The sequence below is a fragment of the Venturia canescens genome, chromosome 6 (genome assembly GCF_019457755.1).
Source record: "Venturia canescens isolate UGA chromosome 6, ASM1945775v1, whole genome shotgun sequence".
Classification (NCBI taxonomy): domain Eukaryota; kingdom Metazoa; phylum Arthropoda; class Insecta; order Hymenoptera; family Ichneumonidae; genus Venturia; species Venturia canescens.
Genome location: NC_057426.1, coordinates 15,198,206 through 15,219,492, shown reverse-complemented (window position 1 = coordinate 15,219,492; position 21,287 = coordinate 15,198,206). Strand labels below are relative to the sequence as shown.

General features: G+C 34.4%; 3 protein-coding genes across 7 annotated transcripts; 2 read left to right on the top strand and 1 right to left on the bottom strand.

The window, feature by feature from the left end:
* The first annotated feature begins 178 nt into the window (after window positions 1-178).
* On the top strand, window positions 179-10,465 carry Pli (E3 ubiquitin-protein ligase pellino). 2 transcript variants are annotated; one of them, XR_006261439.1, is made up of 8 exons: window positions 181-1,591; window positions 2,985-3,167; window positions 3,692-3,923; window positions 6,077-6,283; window positions 6,458-6,745; window positions 7,075-7,406; window positions 9,621-9,811; window positions 10,024-10,465. XR_006261439.1 is itself a non-coding variant. In XM_043422747.1 (7 exons), exons 1-7 carry the CDS (start codon window positions 1,581-1,583, stop codon window positions 9,745-9,747), a joined length of 1,380 nt encoding a protein of 459 aa, XP_043278682.1. In that variant the 5' UTR covers window positions 179-1,580; the 3' UTR covers window positions 9,748-10,465. The 2 variants fall into 2 exon arrangements, 1 of the variants encoding a protein (XP_043278682.1); XM_043422747.1 differs by having other exon boundaries at window positions 179-1,591; window positions 9,621-10,465.
* A 4,614-nt stretch (window positions 10,466-15,079) lies between these two features.
* asrij (OCIA domain-containing protein asrij) lies at window positions 15,080-18,062 on the top strand. Its single transcript, XM_043422612.1, has 5 exons — window positions 15,080-15,331; window positions 15,824-16,128; window positions 16,486-16,616; window positions 16,814-16,934; window positions 17,809-18,062. Exons 1-5 carry the CDS (start codon window positions 15,281-15,283, stop codon window positions 17,936-17,938), a joined length of 738 nt encoding a protein of 245 aa, XP_043278547.1. The 5' UTR covers window positions 15,080-15,280; the 3' UTR covers window positions 17,939-18,062.
* LOC122412780 (protein ABHD11-like) lies at window positions 18,063-21,257 on the bottom strand. 4 transcript variants are annotated; one of them, XM_043422608.1, is made up of 5 exons: window positions 20,465-21,010; window positions 20,019-20,190; window positions 19,777-19,797; window positions 19,010-19,384; window positions 18,063-18,545 (listed from the first exon to the last, which is right to left on the bottom strand). In XM_043422608.1, the coding sequence occupies exons 1-5, from the start codon at window positions 20,563-20,565 to the stop codon at window positions 18,234-18,236; spliced, it is 981 nt and encodes a 326-aa protein (XP_043278543.1). In that variant the 5' UTR covers window positions 20,566-21,010; the 3' UTR covers window positions 18,063-18,233. The 4 variants fall into 4 exon arrangements, with proteins under 4 accessions (XP_043278543.1, XP_043278545.1, XP_043278544.1 ...); XM_043422610.1 differs by having other exon boundaries at window positions 20,019-20,187; window positions 20,465-21,009; XM_043422611.1 differs by having other exon boundaries at window positions 18,363-18,523; window positions 20,465-21,257.
* Between the last annotated feature and the right edge of the window lie 30 nt (window positions 21,258-21,287).

The following is a 21,287-nucleotide window of genomic DNA, read 5'->3' as shown; positions in this document are numbered from 1 at the left end:
GAAGTACCGGAAGTACCCAATAAAATCAACGTTTTGAGGAGAAACGAAAAGTATGAACTTCTGTTGCTGATTTCGTAGCAGCCTTAACCAGTAATTTACCGATCAAAAAAAATTTTTAATAAAATTTCATAAATTTCAATGGTTTATTATTTTTTTGAACTAGATTTATGAACTGTTGATATCTCTGAGCAGTCTTCAAAAAAATAGGCATATGATCACAGAAAATAGTTGGACAAAAGTGGTCAAAAGTAAAATAAAGATGGATTTTATGAATCGAAGATAGAGGACGCTACGTTAGTGAAAAGAGGAGAGGAGGACGCCGCTCTGTAAATGTAGCGTCCAATGAAGTGTATCAGCTTGGCGACGAAACACACAAGTCCGAAAGCCAAAAGTTGAACGTTGAACTGAGAAGAGCATAAAGCAAATAAAATCATTGTATTTACTATCTTACATATCTTTCCGAATCCGCAACTGCAATAAAAACATCGAATCTAAAGAAAGGATAGCATCGTCGTTTTATTCTTTTACACTAAGAGTGTGTGCTGTGCCTGTGTGTGAGTGTGGGTGTGCTGTGAAGTTGCGACAAATAGATGAAGAGGACGGAGCAAGACAAAAAAAGATACATTTATCAATGTTGATCCTTCGCATCGGAAAATAGTTTGTCGAGTACAGATAGCATCTGTATCCATGTAAATAGTGTATGTTCTTAGGTTTTTTACCGTGATTGGTGTTGGCACGTTTCGGAGGACGCTACTTTTTTCGTATATATAGAACGAGGCAGGTGGATTTATCGAATCGTAGCGTGCGCGCGGGGGGGAAGGAAAAGAAAAGAAAAAAGCAGCAGCAAGTGGTCAACGAGTCTCGTCCCGTTGCGACAAGAACGTGCAAGAAAAAGGGGACCGCCCCCTGCCCCCCCAGAGTGAATAGTCGAGCGATATGGCAAGGGTAATGCGTCAGTGCAACGGGCCACGAGTATTTAGTGACTTAACGGTATCTTCACGATGATTGAATTTTCGTGATTCTTTCAATTCCTTTTGTTGTTCTTTTCGTGTGCGTCTTGTGCGGTTTGCATGCCTGTGTGTCTCTCGTTCTCTTTTGCCCGATTACAAAAGGGACTCGAAAGAGACTTTTTACGGAAGCCTAAAAAAATTACGGAGAAACTCGGGGGAAAGGAACTTGGGTGAAAACAAAGCGTGGGTGGACCGATGCAACATTTTACAGCGTGAATGCGCGCGCGGTCATCCCTCTCTCTTTATCGTTCTCTCACTCGCTCCTTCTCGATTCCTTCTTTCTCCCATTCTCCTTAGTCGCTCTCGGTTAGCGCGCGCGTAAGTGTTTGCATAACAACACAAATTCGATTAATTAACCTCGCCGGCCTCTCAAATTTTATCGTCGAATTTTTTTCGGCCGAAACATTTGAGCTTTTTTTCATTTTCACGACGCGCCGAATTCGTATGGTTTCTCGCACTTTTACCGTACGCTTGGCACCCCACGCGTGCCTACGTGCATCTTAAAGTGGGTCCTCTCATCTTCTCGGCATTCACTGTCTCAGCAAAATTGGGTCTACCGTCGACCCCACGATGGTGATACGGTGAGTCTTTTTACTTTGATTTTTTGAATCATGAATTTCTTTGCCGCTTTCATTTTCGAATCATTTAACGATTCTTTTGTGCAAATTACTCGAGTTTGTTTTACTACAAAAGAAAACTAATTCATTTCGCAAACTCAACGCTGCTGTTTCTCGAATAATTTTTATTTGTCTACCCAACAATTTCGTTTACCTCATTCATTGAAGAAGAGCTTCACACTCGTTATTAAATTCTCAACGGTTCTTTTTAGTGACGGTGAATGCAACAAATGAGACAATCAATCAAGGTTTAAGAAAATCTTGTTTTATACTTAAGCTGACACGAAGAATCGTTGAGTACATTCGGAGCAGTAAAAATTTGAATTTGGCGGGTTTTTCCTCCCTGTTTGCATATTTTTCTAAATGATTTTCCACGAATAATGACAATCGACTGACTACTTCATAGTTATTTCTCAAATGTCATTTAATATCGTCGTAACAATGAAATAACGAATAATGGTCGAGGCTAATTTGTTTTTCAATAATTTTATAACATTAAATTGAAAAAAAAAAACGAAAAAATTGAATCTCCACTGAACGAATTCCCAATTACATTCAAGGATATTTGGAAGATCATGAGATTTTCAATAATTTTATATAATCGTAAGATACCCTATAAATTTGGCTACATAGGCGGGAAAAAGTGAAGGATCGAACAATGAATTGTTTCGCGTTGTATGCTGCTACGAGTGAAGTCACCTGTTCAGAGAAGCCATATGGAAGTGGCACACAATGGGCTATACGATTGTAACCTCATTATGATAATTTCCGTGCCTACTTTTTTTTAGCACGTTTTAAATTTGACGGTTACCTACGAAAATTCCAGTGAATTCTTTATCGGGAATTCAACATCGAGCAAGTCACATACCTTCAGAAAAAACGAGACCCAGCAAGAACACTTTAATTTTCAAACTTAACAAAAAACGTTCGTGAATATTGCATCTGACAGAATATTTTTAACGAACCTCGTTGCCGATTCAATCACAATTTTTCGAAAAAAATCCGTAACAACGAAGAACAACTTGTAAAAACACAATCCATTCGTTGATTTTTGTTGGATGCAGTCTGCAATTTCTAATCGATGACAATCTTACAAAAAGATTACGAATTTTCGTGTAGTACATTTTCAATGCATATCGCATAAAATAATAAATAACATAAACAAAGAAATTTTACGGATCGAGAGTAAAATAACTGAGACTTTCGATGAGTGAAAAAAAAAAAAAAAACATTTGTAAAAACACTACGTATTCAGTAGAGACGTTGAGCTCTGATCGAAAAAGTACGAATCTTTGAAAAAGGGAAATTTCGACATGTCCAAGTTTTAACAGTTTATTCTTTCTTTAATGCAAAAAAGATCCGATGGTGGCAGCAACGAGAGCCCTCTACTCGTAGCAGAGGGTGGGACGGTGGGACAGCCTCACAGTCCTCACAGTAAACAGAGTCACAATCACTCTCATGTTAATCCACATGGAGGTCACAGTCACAATCACGATAAGCCGAAGCAGCTCATCAAATATGGGGAATTAGTCATTTTGGGGTAATTATTTCAAGCAAATATTATAAACAGCGAAAATAATAGCTTATTTATTTAAAATCTACAACGACGAAACGGTTTCTGTTCACTCGTAATATCTTGCTGTGTTAAAAATTGGAAATATCAACGAATCCAAGGTCGGTTCAAGGTGGAATAATAACAAAGAAACGTAAGCCTGTGAACTGGGGGATTTTTCAACTCTCGCGATGTTTCGTCAATAAAAGAATAAAGAACAAATAACCTCGACGAGATTAAGCACTTGAAAAAAATGGGCATTTTTCCCCATTGTTCGATGAAACAAAAAAAAACAAACAACAATTGATAAGTTGGCACAAGAATGAAAAAAGACGCATGATAAAATTCGTATCAGTAATTCGCCTCCTCAAATAACAATAAATATATGTGCAATGTGCATTTTCTTGCTCTCAAATGACGCACGAATAAATAAGAAATACACTCGTTTGATGCATTTTTTTATTTTTTTATTTATTTCTTTTCTCGCACTCGTTCGCTCCCTCGTAAATCAGTTACAATGGATTTTTACCGCCGGGTGATCGTGGACGGAGACGGAGCAAATTCGTTCTCGTAAAAAGGCCAACACCCAACGGAGTCAAAAGAAGTAAACATTACGTAGTCAAGACTCCTCACAGTTCCCAAGCTATATTGAATACCCAGCAGCACTCCATCTCGTACACGCTATCGCGCACCCAGGCCGTTATCGTTGAATACACAGAGGACGAAGATACCGACATGTTTCAAGTAAGTCTCTCTTTTTATCCCCACTCCTTGTCTCTTGTTTTTTTTTGTCTTTTTTTAGCCTCTCGCCCCCCCGCCCTCCCTTTCTCCTTTTTCTGTCGAGCGAGTTTTTTTTTTATCACGTTTTTCACCTTCATTCGCATCGCAATTAATTTTTCTTCACAATGATTGATGTTATAAATTTTAGTGCTGCACATAACTCAGATGGTAACTTTTTTGATTCACTAAAACTTTCGCAAGTTCCGGATACTTCCCGTAGAAATGAATTTCTCACGTTCTAGTTGAATTTTTTTTTTCTTTACAATATATTTGCGATTTTTTTTTTTTTTTTTTTTTTTAAATATAATGTTTTTTCATGATTTGTGAAAGCTTTTCTTAATTGTTTTGTTGAAATTATTTACAGTTGGTTTCGTTATTTTTTTTACATACCATTATGTTTTGAATTTTTTTCATTCGTCATCCGATGTACTCGTCACTTTTGCATTTATTTGACAACGTTTTGTTCCTTTGAATCAAATGTTTTTCATACATTACCAAGATTTAGCAGATTCATTTTTTTATTCATTACGTTCGGAATGGTTTTTTTATAACCTTCTCAGTAATGAATTGCTCATTTGAAGCAAGTTTCGAGACGATAGATCGAACAACTTCTTATAAATCATCGTGCATTTGTGTTTTGAACTACACGAGTGTCACATAGGGTTTTACTGAGACTACTGTCCAGGTGACATAAAACATAAATGTACTTGTCTCCAATTTTTTTTCTTCGCAATGATCTTTATACATTTTTCTGGCAAAATTGTTTCGTAACTTTTTCCTTAGTCCGCTGAAAATTCGAGTTTCCCACGCTTATTTTCTGTTTCTGTTGTTTCCTGATCGTTCGTGTGTATTTAAGAGCATGGATCAGTCGACTAACCTCACCTCGAATTTTCGAAATGAAAATTCTCCGCTGTCGTTTGACTAATCAAAAAAAGGCTCTGTCAGCGGACGCGGAAAGATGGCAAAAATACGCTGACAGGGGCTTTTTTTTATTGATTGAACCGTGTCGAACATATTCAATTTCGAAAATTGCAGCTATCTCTCTCGCACTCACGGTGGCGAGATAGCGATTGCTCCATCACCTTAAGAGGATGGATCAGTCGGTATATCGCAACCATGAGTGCGAGAGAGATAGTTGCAAATTTCGAAATCGAAATTCTTTGACAAAGTTTGACCGATTAAAAAAACGGCTCTGCCAGTCGATTTTTGCCATCGTTCTGCGTAGGCTGACAGAGCCTTCTTTTAATCGATCAAACTGTGTCAAAGAATTTCGATTTCGAAAATTCCAAAGTGAGGTTAGTCGACTGACCCATAACTTCGAATATTTAACAATTACGCATCGGAAATAACTCCACAGAACCCATCTTTTCATACTCAAAAACAAATAAAAAATGGTGATAGTTTAGAAAAACAGAGTACTATATCACAAATTCCACCCAAAAATGACGTATTTTTGGGGGTTAATCCCGTATAAATAAAGTTTACATAGTCTAGATAATTTTGATAAAAACAAGGAAATTCGTATTTACATAACCTCACTTTATGTGAAGCCGATGTTGCTCATCCTTGAATATTTTTTATTCCGTTATGCTCTTAAGATGATGGATCAGTCGGTAATCACACTTCGAATTTTTGAAATCGAAACTCTTTGAAATCGTTCGTCCGATTAAAATAATAAAAATGTCATCGTACGCAGCACGATCGCAAAAATCCGATGACATTTTTATTTTTTCGATCAGACGAACGATGTGGAAAAATTTCCTTTTCAAAATTTGCAGCTATCTCTCTCGCACCCACGGTTGTGATTACTGACTGATCCATCATCTTAATTTTTTTTTTTTTTATGCTGCACAATTCGCTCCGTTGCCCCACTTTTTTTCAAGGAATTTCGAACTCGTTCCATTTTGCGACATGTCCTCTGATTAAAATTCTCACTGACTGTGAGTTTCTATTCGAAATCGTTTTATTTTTGTTGTTATTTTTTTTCCACCTGCGATCTTGCTTCCCTGTGACAATGACACGTTTGCATTAAATCTAGTTTTTCGATGTTGAACTCTTAATTTTCATTATCAGGAATTATTTTCATAATCGGAATATTAATTCGAGTGAAATTGCAGATTGGTCGGTCGTCCGAATCACCGATCGATTTTGTAGTTATGGACACTTGCCCGGGTGGGAGCGACACGGGACCAGCGAGCGAAAACCGAGTCGCCCAAAGCACCATCAGCAGGTTCGCTTGCCGAATTTTGACGGATCGATCGGATCCTCGGGTAGCGAGAATTTACGCCGCCGGTTTCGACAGCTCGAGAAATATTTTTTTAGGGGTAATTGTATTGGATTTTCTCGAATTTCGTAACATTCCGCCGCTTCGAACTTCTAAGCGATTTGCGTTTGTTCAGCTACTTCGAAATTCTTCAATTTTATAAAGCTTTTGTTTTTATTTTTCTATATTTAATTGTCGTTTTTTTTGTTAATGTTAATTGCTTCATTTCGACCAGGAGAAAGCGACAAAATGGCAAGAAAATCACGAAATCGACGGTCTGACGACAAACGGAGTTTTAATAATGCATCCACGCGGCCAATTTTGCGGAGGCGAAGCCCAATGCGGGTTTTGGCGCGAGGTCAGTGTCGGAGGTGGAGTTTTTTCCTTGAGAGAGAGCCGCAGTGCTCAACAGAAGGGCAACGTCGTCGAGGACGAGGACAATGTTCTTCAGGATGGAACCCTCATCGATCTTTGTGGCGCCACGTTACTTTGGCGATCGGCCGAAGGTCTTTCCAAATCCCCCGTGAGTTCGTATGGGAGTAGCTTCGAAATTTCATGACGAATAATTCATACTTGAAAGAAAACTCAGTCATTCGAGGCTTTTTCCTTTATCGAAATTTTACCAAAATGAAACTTTTTAAAGTAAAAATAAAATCAATCAAAGTGACTCTAAACGTCCTTCGAATTGACTTTGAGTTTGACGTGAGAAACGTTTTTAAAGATTTTTCAGACGAAATTTCAAGGTGGAAAAATAATACGGTTTTTTCTTTGCAATTTATGCCAAGCAAAAGTGTCAAAACCGCTGAAAATTATCCGGTAAAATAAATACTGAAAGTACGAATGTTTTTGCAGACGAAACACGATTTAGAGGAATTGGTCGACGCGATTAACGCTGGCAGACCGCAATGTCCCGTCGGTCTAAATACTCTCGTAATACCTCGAAAGGCCGCCGCCGACTCGGCTCAACAACAGCCTTACGTTTATCTTAGATGTGGCCACGTTCAAGGCCATCATGACTGGGGCCAGGAAAAAGACAAAGCGACGAGGCGATGTCCCATGTGTCTCATTGCCGGTCCGATTGTTAAATTGTGCATGGGCATCGAGCCCGCTTTCTACGTTGACAGCGGCCCACCCACTTATGCCTTTAGTCCTTGCGGTCACATGGCTACGGAAAAAACCGTCAAGTGCGTCATTTTTCTCTCCTCATTTTTTGACACTTAAGGAGTTTCGGTACAGAAGTCTAAATATTAAGAAATTGATCAAATTTGGTGATAATGTTCTTCAACATCAAGTGCGAAAACACAAATTTTTTCAAAATTTTCTTCTACTCAGTTATCGAGTAATTACGTATTAAAGCAGATTTCTTATGCCCGGAATGTATACCCATATATATGAAAACGCTATGCTTGTGCACTAGGGTGCTTTTTTTTTCAGCGACATTTTTTTTTTTTCACTCCCATCTCGCCTTTTTGTAGGGAATACCTTAAAAAAAAATCCCTGAAAATTTGAGCCCTTAATATTAATTTTAAGTACTCGACCAAGGCGTACAAAGATTTCCCCTTTAAAATACACGTAAAGTTCGATTTTTCTTCTTAAAAGTTCTACAGCTCAGAGGCATTTAATGGTACAACCTTGGTCGATGAGCGGATTTATTCAGAATTAAATGCTCCACAAAAGTGTCCATTGTGGCGTAAGTGTAACTCGAACTGGCGAGGTCGTAGAGGTCACTCAACCCAATTTTTTCATGAAATTCTCGTTTTTTTGCCTCTATCTCGTAAATGACAAGAGCTACAGAAAAAATGGGAATGACAAACTTGGAGGAAATTCAATTTCCTACAAAAAAGTATTCAAGCACCAAATCGCTAACATCGATATTTCTTAAGATATTGGGCTTTTAAGTTGAGGTAGTATGGAATTTTCATGAATTATTGAGCTGGATTGTATAAGTTGTTAATTTATTATTCTTAATTGTCACTTAAATCATTAAATATTTATTTGTTAAGTTGCAAATGATTGAAAAGTTGAATAACTGAACGTTTTGAAACTGAAATTCGGAAAAAAAAAACATTTTCAAAGTGCTTAAAAATTTTTTTTTCACTTTTCACGAATTTTTCAATTGATTTTCCCCTGATTCTTCTAATTTATTTACCAGTAATTGAATACCTATAAAGTTCTAGTTGAAAATATGTTGTATATACGCAAAATATTTCAATGTTATTTTATATCTATATATCTTGTCTTGCTTATATATAACATATTTTCAACTAGAACTTTATCGGTATTCAATGACTGGTAAATAAATTCGAAGAATCAGGGGAAAATCAATTGAAAAATTCGTGAAAAGTAAAAAAAAAAATCTAAGCACTTTGAAAATGTTTTTTTTTTTCGAATTTCAGTTTCAAAACGTTGAGTTATTCAACTTTTTAATCATTTGCAACTTAACAAATAAATATTTGATGATTTAAGTGACAATAAAGAATAATAAATTAACAACTTATACAATTTAGCTCAATAATTCATGAAAATTCCATACTACCTCAACTTAAAAGCCCAATATCTCAAGAAATATCGATGTTAGCGATTTGGTGCTTGAATACTTTTTTGTAGGAAATTGAATTTCCTCCAAGTTTGTCATTCCCATTTTTTCTGTAGCTCTTGTCATTTACGAGATAGAGGCAAAAAAACGAGAATTTCATGAAAAAATTGGGTTGAGTGACCTCTACGACCTCGCCAGTTCGAGTTACACTTACGCCACAATGGACACTTTTGTGGAGCATTTAATTCTGAATAAATCCGCTCATCGACCAAGGTTGTACCATTAAATGCCTCTGAGCTGTAGAACTTTTAAGAAGAAAAATCGAACTTTACGTGTATTTTAAAGGGGAAATCTTTGTACGCCTTGGTCGAGTACTTAAAATTAATATTAAGGGCTCAAATTTTCAGGGATTTTTTTTTAAGGTATTCCCTACAAAAAGGCGAGATGGGAGTGAAAAAAAAAAAATGTCGCTGAAAAAAAAAGCACCCTATTGTGCACGTGAACTTTAGTGATCAAATTTTCGATAACTGTGTAGAAGAAAAATCTTAAAAAATTTGTATTGTCAAATTTGGCATTAAAGAATATGTTCACCAAATTTTATAAAATTCTGAACTTTTTGAAATTTTTTATGTTTTTAGCATGGTTTAGCATAGCAACATTGTATCGTCTGGACCGAAACTCCTTAATAACATCATTTTCGATAAAAAAAAAAAATACGTATTTCTCAAGCAAGAAGGTGACAGACTGTCGAAATTTTCTTGAAATCGATTTCATTCATCACCATATTTATTAAATTCTAATTTAGTCGATTTGTTCTATTGATTCGTCACTTTTATGTTAATAATTTCATTACTATGTTCAGGTACTGGGAAAAGGTTGCGATTCCGCACGGCACAAATGGATACATTGCGATTTGTCCTTTCTGCGCAGTTCCTTTGGAAGGCTCACCCGGATACGTAAAGCTAATCTTTCAAGACAACGTAGACTAAAAGAAACGAAAAAAATTATTTAACAATCCACCGAACAACATTCTTTTTCACCGAGCAAATGAGCGTGCGTACCTAAGTAACTTTCGTAACTCAATTCCTGATCGCAATACACGCCAAAGATAATTGAATCCATTTTTTTATTGTCTTCCATCAACGCGATTCTTAAATTTCCGAACATTTGTCCATTCATGTCCGTACTGCTACCGCGAAAAATCATACAATTTTCATTTTTTTTCAGTACGACCATGAATTTATTTATTTTTATACCAATTTCAGTTTCAACATTTTCTCGGAAACTTTTTTTCTTATTGGATGTCAAAGGGATATTAACAACTCGAAAATCATGGGGAAACAGGATCGAAAACGACTCAGAAATTTACGAAATAAAATTCAAAAGCACGTCTTTGAATTCGAGGGAAAAAGTTTTCTCGCATGCGATCAATTTGACAAAAATAAACTGTATTTTGCAGGTGCAGCTAAATTGGGCAATATGGTAATAACTACGAACAAGGACAGAGAATTTTACCAAAAATCAAATGAAAAATTGCAAAAAAAAAATATAAAAAAAGTAAATCTGAAAAAAAGCACGTAACGAATGATAATTCAAGTAAAAGACTGCTTAAAGTATTGTGCGTGGAGGAAAATTTCATGTCGCTAATTGACATAAAGTTTTTTTTTATTAATTTAAATTAAATTAAACTAAAATTATAAATAGTAATTCGTTTCTTTTTTAAGACCTATCTAGATAATCCAGTGGTATCCGACTTCATTAAAATTGTTTAGTATCACAATTTTTCGGAGTTTTATAAAATGTATATTATCGTAATAATATATACGTATATATGTATGTATGTATATATATATGTTAGGGTGGCGCAAAAAAATCGACTGTTTTTTTTTTCAGCGTCTCCTATGAAAATATATTAATTTATCATGTTTCAAGAGCATTTATCATGCTCCAAAAATCAAGTCAACAAAAAAATTTTTAAAGGTCGCTCAAGATTTTTAAAAATTCCAAAAACAGTCGAAATTTGAATTTTTTTATTTAAAAAATTTTTTTGCTCGATACACCGAAATATTGTCCAGAAAAAACCAATAAGTTTCTGAAATTTTTAACTCAAAATATTCATTTTAAAAGGTCGCTCATAATTAATTTCATCTTTTATATGCTTTGCTTTCGATGCTTCGAGAGACCTTTAAATATTTATATCGATTATTCATTTTAATTTTCACTCTCAATAAGTAAGATAATTGTTAGAAATACACAATGAGATGGAGGAAAAATCTGACGTAACAAGGTATGATTTTACAATAGGTCGATATTTTTATTTAAACAATTCAAACAATTATGAGAACTAGTTAGCAGAGAAAATGTAATTATGAATAGAGCATGCCTGTTTAATCAAAATATTTATTGACTCTTATAATGAGTGAATTTGGTACAATACTGAGTGATGTTTTGAACAATTTGTTTTAATAATTATCAAGTAGATTTTACCAACAAAAATACTTCGAATTGTTCTTTGAGAACAAGTACTTCAATTGAATGAAAGCAAAAATAGCACAGGCTCAAACACGGTTTGCTAAGCTGGTAAAAAAATTTCCGTGTTTCTGGTCTATTACCTATATTGTTATATACGATTTTTTCTCCGTTTCGTAGTGCATTTTCATCGATTATCTTACTAATTGAAACTCAAAATTCAATTTGATAATCAATATGAATATTTAAAGGTCGTTCGAAACAATAAAATTTAAGTATATGAAAACTTTTAATACTTGGCGTCGAGCCGCTACCGCGTCTCTTGATTAAAATGAATTTTGAGCGACCTCTTAAAATGTATATTTTGAGTTGAAAATTTCAGAAACTCATTGGTTTTATCGGTACAAAATTTCGCTGTATTGAACAAAAAAATTTTTTAAATAAAAAAGTCAAATTTTGACCATTTTTGGAATTTTTAAAAATCTTGAGCGACCTTTAAGAAAATTTTTTTTGAGCTGATTTTTGGAGGGGGCTCTTGAAACATGATACATTAACATATTTTCATAGGAGACCCTGAAAAAAAAAAATAATTGATCTTTTGCGCCATCCTAATGTATATAAATACAAACATGGACAGATCATTACTTTTCGACCGCAGCCGGGGCGGGTTGGTCCGAAATCTGGCTGCAGATTTTCCTAATGAAAATAGTGATCCTCGAAATTCGTCAACTCGAAAAATAATAATTAAATGGTCTCAGAATCCTCTAAACTTGTCAAGAGTGAATTTTTTCACGAGAGATTCATGAAGCATCAAGATTCGAATGCGGAATTTCTTATCTTCAATCATGTATTCACAAAGCTGGTCGCGTGATAAAGTCGTAAGAATACTTAAAAACAAATGGACCTATCAGATTTCGTTATTTCGAATCTAAATCTCATGGTCCGTCTTTTTTTATACCGTACCTTGTTCGATGAAATCCGTAGCCAAATAATTGACCCAAGCCCCCAGGTGGCTCCTGTCAAAAAGTAATGGATCTGGCCATATACGTAAAAGTATAAAAATTATTTATATAATTTATAATATATATTTATATACGAAATAATAATTCTATGCAATTGACGTTATAAATATATATGGTAAATTATTATGAATAACATTCACTTTAGAATATATATACATATAAACATATGTATATTGATATGATAATATACGGATTACAATAAATATATAATTAAATTTCGACACCTTCGATAACAGACAATATGCGTAAATTTGGGTATTATAATAAAATAATGTTCGTTTGTAACGATATGTGCAAGAATAAATTCTTAAACGATGATGAATCATGTGGAAAACGCATTATCACAAAAAAAAACATTTATATAAAGTATATATATTATTGGGGCCTTTGAAAGCTAAGTCGATCTTGACTTTAACTCTTGTAATCACCTTTAACGTTACAATATTTTCCCCCCACTCTAAACGACAAAAAGTGCAATTTTTATAGACTCTTTTCCATAATGCGAACACTTTTTCTTTTTAATGAATAAAAATATTTTTTTTTCCTCTCGATTCTTATGTACTTGGAGTGAAATTCAGAAAAAATAGGTCAAATTTTCTGATACATATCGATATGGAAAAAATAGATCTTTCATGAGAGTCCAAGTTCAGGACGATTCTGCAAATAATGTCTCGGAATCGAATATAAATATTGATTTCCGCCCTCGATTATTACCATATTTGTAAATTTAAGAATTTATGTATATAAGTAGATTTATTAAATGCTATATTGAAATGAAATAGTAATATAAAACGAGTACTGTAAATTGCATTCGTTTGATATAGTAAAGTAGATAAACGAAGTGCAAAGAACGCTGCAACAACAACAACAAAATACAATCGGACCATGTATCATTGAAACTCTGAATTTATTCATTTTTCATACCATTCTCATTGACATTAAGCAAAAATAAGGAATTTCTGCCACATTTTTTTGTTCTATTCATCGAACTTTTGTACGTATAGCGATTCGCGGGATCTACTAAAATTCCATTTTCTAGACACTATCTATCTTGATATGCAATCATAGAACGAGTGATAAATTGTTCAAAAATGAATAATTCAACGTCTTGACATATGTTTTTTTTCATGAGAATGTTCTTCGTTTTGAATATTCTTTTCATTTTTCGTAAACATGCAAAAAAGATGGTCCATTATATCGAGAAATACACTGAAATCATGTTCATCATTTAAAAAATTGTTTAACTTGTCGCGGAATATTTTAGATGTAAATGATATTTGAAAGTTTTTCAGAGCTTTCCATACCTCGTTGGATCGCGGTGAATAAAAACTGTGCCTGGTTCCCGATGGAAATTATTTTCGCGCCATTATCGATGCACTTTCGATTGAGAATTGATTTCACTATTTTTTAATGAATTTTATTTAGTTTTATTCCCATCATTTCCGATTTTCTCGAACTTTACAATTGGTTCTGTTGACTTCTAATATGGAGTACTATGTGCATTCAAATAGTTCCGGGACTAAATTTCTATAAAATCTACTATCAGCGCCACCTCTCGCGCAACGTTGGAACTAGTTAATACCATCCTTCGACTATCTACATTCGAGATTTCAGCGCTCTAACCTCATTCGAAGTGAAGTTTTGTTTGGTTGAAGTAAACGTGTTTATATCGGTCGGTCACAATTTGCGAAATGGAGCAACGTGCCGCTATCAAATTTTGTTTCAAATTGGGAAAAAGTGGTTCCGAAACTTATCAAATGTTAAAAACTGCATATGGCGAGGATTGTTTAAGCCGAAGCAAGGTTTTTGAGTGGTATGGACGATTTAAAAACGGCCGTGAGTCGCTGGAAGACGATCCGCGCGAGGGGCGTCCCTCCACGTCAACAACAGACGATAATGTCGAACGAGTGCGCACGCTGGTGGCTTCCAATCCACGCGTTTCGGTTGAAACATTATCTAGGAAGCTAAACATCAGTGTAGGAAGCGTTTATCATATTTTACACGACGTTCTTGGTAAAAAAAAAATTTGCGCAAAATTTGTTCCTCACTCACTGACGCTGGATCAAAAACAGTGGCGTCTCGACGCTTCACTCAATTTTCTTGACTGGGCTAACACGCATGAAAATTTCTTAAATAAAATTGTAACTGGTGATGAAACATGGTGTTTTCAATACGATCCCACAACGAAACGCCAGTCTGCTGAATGGAGAAGCCAGGAGGAAGGACGGCCCCTCAAAGTTCGCGCAACCAAATCCAAAATCAAAACGATGTTCATTTCTTTTTTCGATTCTCATGGAATTATCCACAGCGAGTTTGTGCCAACCGGCCAGACGGTGAATGCAGCATTTTATAAAGATGTGCTGGACAGACTTTTGAAGCGGATTCGACGCATAAGGCCAGAACTTTACAGTAGTGGCGATTGGTTTCTCTTGCATGACAATGCGCCCTCTCATTCCTCGATCCTCGTTTCAGAATTTTTGACCAAAAAATCAGTTACTGTGATCCGCCACCCACCATACTCACCAGATCTGGCTCCAGCGGACTTTTTTCTATTTCCCAAGATTAAAATTGCCATGAAGGGCGAGCGTTTTCAGGATGTAGAGGCCATAAAACGAGGAGTGACCGCCACACTCAAGGCCATTTCCGAAGAAGAATTTTCGCGGGCCTTCCAACGACTGTACGACCGCTGTAAAATTTGTGTAGAGAAGGGGGGGGACTATGTTGAAAATTAAATAAAAACTTTTTTCCTAGCTCTTTTCTCCTTTCGTAAAAAAAATTTGTCCCGGAACTTTTTGAATGCACGTATACGGACCAACAGACTGCGTATAAAAATACGTCTGGTATTGAGCGCACGCGCTCAACTGATTGCGGTGACAATATAAGAGGCATCCTCGAGCTGGTTAACTTTTTTGAGGTTAAGCAGTACGAGAGGCAAAGCAATTTCTTTCGAACATAAGAGCGCAGGATAATAAATAAAGTAAAAAATCCAGTCATTCGTTTGGGACTGTAAGAATTCGAATACTTATAAATTATGTACGCAAACAGTCCCGAAAGAGTTTCGCAGCTTCCTGCAGAAAATGAAGTGAGTTTCGAGATTTCCTCGATAATCATTCACCGGCAAGTCGAAATAACATACGAAAATTTTCCACTTTAACCTAAACTCTACAAAAACATTCGATTTTTCGGTAAACTTGTATACAAAATTAAGATTTTTTTAAATCACCAAAAATACACCTTCATATGAATTCCCGTCAGAAAACGAACAATCAATATCAAAAATGGGAAAGAAAATGAAATAATTTGTGTTTAACACAGCTAAAAAAAATTTTTTAATTGTCGCAATAAAGCGAAAATGCGATAAATATTTTCAACTAAAATCCGATTCAAAAGCAGAACAGAAAATATCGAAATATGTAAAAGAAAATTGATCACTATGAAAGTTTTACAGTGGTCCGAAGCATTTTTGGATCGCTCAAATGAGTGTAGAAAAAAATTGAAATAGGTCACTGGAAAAATGGTTGAACTATGGAAAGCTGGATAGAAATACATTTTTTCCTGATTTGACTATCAACAGATCGTTCGCTTGACCCCGGAGGAAGAACGGATATATATGGAATGTAACAAAGAAGCATTCTTTAAAAAGGGAATACCTTATGGTTCTGTGAGTGCGCTCACTGCTTTTGCCGCTATCAAAACAGGGCTATTCAAATCGAGTAAAAATTTTGGTTATTATCCAATTATACTGACTGCTGGTGGTATTGGAACTTTCGTAGGACTGGTTGCTCATAAAGCTGCTTGTGTACAAAAAATTTTGGATATGCCAAACAGCCATTTGAAACAGATGATTGAAGCATCCAAGAATAAGCTTGTATACCCAGAGTATGTTGATGTACTTATTCATTCCGTGATATCATATTGGTTTCTAATAACCGATCTTTATTTATTTTCGATACTTTGTGTTTTATTATATAATTTAAGAGGTAGCTGATTTTTTTTTTTTAACAATGAGTTGCTCATTCGTGCCAATTTTCTTATTCTATTTCATTGGAATTTGAATACTTGGGTATGAACGAAAAACATTTTCAATTATTCTACTTTCATTTTTTATCAGCATACAAAAGAAATTGTTAAATGTGTCAAGGAAAAATTATTTGGGTTAAGTTGAAAAATTGTTTGGGTTACGAGTGTTGATCGATCTGTCGTTTGTACACACTGTGATTTTTTTTTTCTATAAAGTGCAAGGAAAAAAGAATTAGTTACCGATAGAATATACACGGAGGACCAATCACCGTTGATGCCAACATTACAAGTTGACGATCATCATCCCTTAAATGATTTTGACACGTTCACAGGCGTCCATACAGATTGTAAGCTCTTTTAACAATTGAAATATTCTTTCTTTTTGACTTATGCATAGTAATTTGGAGCTTACGCATAATTACTACAATTTTCGTGTCAGAGTATTTTCGAAAAAAATGTTTAAATAACTTACGAAATTTCAATTTTACTTGGTTTGGAATTGCGTTTTCATTACATTGTAAATCATAAACATTTTTATTTGAAGCCGAACAGCGGGACGATTTTTTCACAATGGAACCTCTCGACAAATTTTCTGGGCCAGCAACAACATATGAAGAATTAAGACGAAAAAATCGAGAGGAATACATGAGATCACAATTGACGAGGTACGTCAACGCTAATTGAGATTTAAAATTTCAAGCTCAACTTAAAAGGAAAGAATGATACATATGAAGCCCATTGAATATACATGAATTTCAGAAATTAGTTAGGGCAAATAAAAAAATAAGTAGGTAGAAAAATTTTAAGTACGTTATACTCTGGCCTAACAAAGTCTATATTTTTTTAAATTTTAAAAATAACATAGACTATTCGACGTATTATACTGACTTTATATAGTCAGTTGGATATTTTACAAACACGACCAGAGACTTCTGACTTAGTAGACGTTAACTGGATTCTATATGAAATTGAATCTTGAATCAAATTTGACAAAGTACTTTTTCAAAGCATAATATGACAAAAAAAATACGTTTAAAATCATATATTGTACTTTCAGAGAGTGCTATTCTCACAATTTTTTTTTCACTTTCAGTAATTGAAAGTACAAACTATAAATGTTAAGAATAAAAAAATGTATCAAGTATTTGTTTCCGGTGATAATTAAAACCGACTGCGTGTAAATAAATGCAATTCGGTGGACATTTAATATTACTTTTTAACTTAAAAAAAAAAAATACATTTTGTTACGCCAAAATACAGCTTGACCAATGCTCAAGTTTAAAATGTTTCTAAATACTTGCTCCGTATTCCCCAGAAGAATTTTTGAAACAAATGTATTTTCGGGTCTTCGACGTGTATTCCTTCCACCCTAAGCATACTTGAGACAATCTGTCAGTTGCGGGAGTGCAAGAGAAATAATTGAAAAGTGGTTACACGGTTTACTCGGATATCCTTAATTTTTTGAGAAAAATGAAACGGACAAAGTGACCGAACAATTAATAGATCATTTTAAAAGACGGAATCTTTATTTATTTTCAGGCCAATGGCAGGCCCCGAAAACCCAAGAACGAGTGGACCACAACCTCCGCCAGCTTTTCCTTCGACTTATCCAGAGAGCAGTCTTCCCTTTGACCTTGACAGAGTTCCACAGTACCAATTGAATGATTGAAGCGATTTACATTCATTTCGAACTCACGTATGATTTGTATATAGTGAGTTTTCAGCTTTATAGTTAAACTTATTTTTCCTTACTGGAAGAGACGAAAGTAATAAACGCGTACTTTCAACGTTGATTCGTTTTATACAACAATTATTTGTATTATACCTTCAACAATATTCGTATATAAGTATACATATGAAGTATCTGAAACTTTCTGTAGCTTCTCATTTGAGTATTCATCAATGCGTTTCCGCATCGTTTAATAATTTTTGCTAATTATCTATTAGCGTAACATGGATTTTCGTTATTTTTCATTGATAAAATGCACTGTCATGTCCAAAAATTCGGCCGGTTTTTCCGATTGCACCCAATGACCAGCGCCATCGATATAACGAATTTCCGCTCGTGGAAACAATTTTTTTATCGATGGATGATCCTCCTTTTTTATATAATCACTTCTCCCTCCACCAATAAACAAAGTCGGACCTGTATATTGTTCGGATCCTTTTAGCGGGAATTTTGCTATGTGATTTGAAAATTTTTCCGCTAAAACTGGCAGATTTACACGCCACTTCAGTTTTCCTGGCTCGTACTCTACGAGATTCATCAATAAAAACTGAAAATTAAATTTTCAACCATTCGTTGATTCAGAACTTTATTGTAAAATGTTTTTTTTTTCCAGATTAATTTCATTTCATTTTCAAATACTCAGGTAAAAATGTAATTTTTTTATCGTAACAAACCAAATTACCTAATGAATTGTTTGTTTCGTATAAAAACCGAGGAGTTTTTCAATTTTTATATTTTCACCTACCACATGAGTTTAAAGTTGGGAATAATTAAGCAGAAAGTTTGAATTTTTGTTTTTGTTTTTTTTTTCCAAAGATGCGCTACTTTTTAGTCAACCAATTGGTCTCATGTGATTAATGTTCATATTGGAAAATGTGTTGAAATATTGAAATATGTAATGAGATACTCAAAAGATATTGAGAGTATTTGGTTTATTATAATCTTAGAAGAGAATCTTTTTTAATAATTCTTTCTTGAGCTATGACAACAGAAATTTTCTATCCAACTCACCTGACGAAGAGTTTCAGAGTGAATGATTTTTGTGAGCTGTCGATCAACCAATTTCCTTGATTCAGACAAAGGCAAACCATTTTTTATTTCTGCCGACAACATGGCATCAAATATTTGACCCATTTCCGAAAGGCCTTTGGTATTTCGAGTCCTTATCAAGGGGGAAAAATCAACTACTATTAATTTTTCAATTCTTTCTGGATAATTGAGAGCCGTGTACATCATTGTTCCACCACCCATGCTGTGACCAATCAATATTGCTTTTCCAAGCTCAAGACTTTCCAATAGCTTGATCACATCTTCTGCCATATCAGGATATGACATAAGTGATGAATGTGGCGATTCTCCGTGATTTCTTGCATCTACAGCTATTACCTAAAATTTGTTTTAATAAAAAGGAATGAATGATGAATTGCAAAATATTAAAAACCAATTGTGGATGAATTTGATAGTGAGGAATTGATGAAAAACAGTGGTATCTTATCATTGAAATAATTTTGTTCTTTAGGCAAAATAATTACATATTTATAGATTTGAATAATAGAAGAAAGATGAATTGAGGAGCTTAAAACGTTATAAGCCTGTTTAGGGACTGCAGGGAAAATTTAACGGCCCTCCCACTATTGTGCACTGTTGAATTTGTGACCAGCTACCCGCTATAAGCGTGAGGTTATTATATATCTATATATAATATTAGAATTGTTATAACATATAAAATATATTATAATAGAAATCGATTTGAAGTTAAAAATTTGCTCTAGGCTTACAAGAGACAGTGGAGTGTAAACCTGAAACAAAAATGTTTAAGAATGGGGTAAACTTTCTGCATTGAAAACAGAGAAGAAGCTTATAGCGGACAGGCTTATAAAGGGAGTTCGACTGTTTAGAAAAGAATAAAGGTTGTTTCAAGGACAAATGAAGATAACTTATACAACATAACTTTCAATTTGACTTTAACTTTTAACATTTCTGAAATATTCATCAAAGGGGAAAAAAATGTAATAAATACCTTACGATTTGTTCTCTGGTGGATAACTTTAGCTAGAGTATTCCAATTATTTTTTGAGCCAAATAAACCATGCATGATAATAACTGGTGCCAGTGTAGGTTTAGTAACGTTTGTTTTCTCGGATCCATGGGTCGATTCATAAGAAGCAAACGCCATATTTATAACTGATCTACTAAATACGAAAAGCTTAAATAATTCCACATAATGAAAACTAAATAATCAGAAAATTTCGTTATGCTGCTGGACCTTCAATCAAAAGTTGAAGATTAAATAACCTCAAATTGCAAAGAGTTTAATGCGAGTAAAGTTTATTTATTTCAATGAAATTCATTGATATTTACCTAATTCTATAAATGAAATTCATTAAAACTACAATATAATGAAATTAAATCATTGCTAAGTTGGGAAAAGTTAATCGTTGAAAGAGTATCCAAGATTTCACTCACCAAGAACAAGAGGTTTTTATTTTTCTATGAATTATTTGATTAATAGCAAAAAACTGGCCCATTGACAATTTTTTTATTGCGGCATTTTTCAAAAAAGCCATTTTTCTACAATCAATTCGTTTTTTTCGGCAAAAAATTTCTCCAATCCTGTAACCTCTCGTTGCTTATTTCGTCTTTCGTCGTCGGGTGGCTTGACAATTGGCCATGCCATCTCATCGCCAGTGGACGGTTTTTTTATTTCTGATTTTTTTTAATTGATCTGATTTTTTTCAAATTTTTCTTTCAATGTATTTAACAAGATACGATCTTTTTCGAAATTTGATGATTTTTTTTTAAATGCTGGTAACTGCGAAAAATGGCTCGATGTTATTTTAAAATCTTGGTTCCATAGTTTTATTAAACGTTCTAAAAAAAAAAATTGGACAATATTATACTATATTACATTTTAACAGTATGAAGCAATAAACGTCGATTCCTAAGGGTTGCACATTTTTTACTTTTTTCAAAAAATCTAAAAGATCGTGACCCATATCTCGTGAGATTGCGGCATAAATGATATTTTTTGCTTATTATCATGTCAGGTGGCCGATCGAGGATTTGAAAACGAAATAATTTTTTTTTGTTTCCTGGGTTACAATTACAAACCAAATGCTTTGTATTTATCGATGAAATAATAATAGCGCTGACACTCATAAGATCATCCTATAGGGCCCAAACGTTTCGACAAAAGAGAAATAGGGCCCAATGTAAGTGAACCCTTCCTCTTTTGTCCAATCTGCTTATGCTTGTAGCTCGATTGTACAGTCTAAACAAAAAGATCTTT

Excerpts from the sequence above, each read along its gene's own strand:
- asrij (XM_043422612.1), top strand. The coding sequence starts at position 15,281 with ATGTACGCAAACAGTCCCGAAAGAGTTTCGCAGCTTCCTGCAGAAAAT. Across the intron at positions 16,129-16,485 it reads AATAAGCTTGTATACCCAGA|TGCAAGGAAAAAAGAATTAG; the intron begins GTATGTTGATGT and ends TTTTCTATAAAG. Across the intron at positions 16,617-16,813 it reads CACAGGCGTCCATACAGATT|CCGAACAGCGGGACGATTTT; the intron begins GTAAGCTCTTTT and ends TTTTATTTGAAG.
- Pli (XM_043422747.1), top strand. Across the intron at positions 3,168-3,691 it reads GGGGAATTAGTCATTTTGGG|TTACAATGGATTTTTACCGC; the intron begins GTAATTATTTCA and ends CTCGTAAATCAG. Across the intron at positions 7,407-9,620 it reads GCTACGGAAAAAACCGTCAA|GTACTGGGAAAAGGTTGCGA; the intron begins GTGCGTCATTTT and ends TACTATGTTCAG.
- LOC122412780 (XM_043422608.1), bottom strand. The coding sequence starts at position 20,565 with ATGGCTTTTTTGAAAAATGCCGCAATAAAAAAATTGTCAATGGGCCAG. Across the intron at positions 19,798-20,018 it reads ACCAGAGAACAAATCGTAAG|GTTTACACTCCACTGTCTCT; the intron begins GTATTTATTACA and ends TTTTTGTTTCAG. Across the intron at positions 19,385-19,776 it reads TTTACACTCCACTGTCTCTT|GTAATAGCTGTAGATGCAAG; the intron begins GTAAGCCTAGAG and ends AACAAATTTTAG.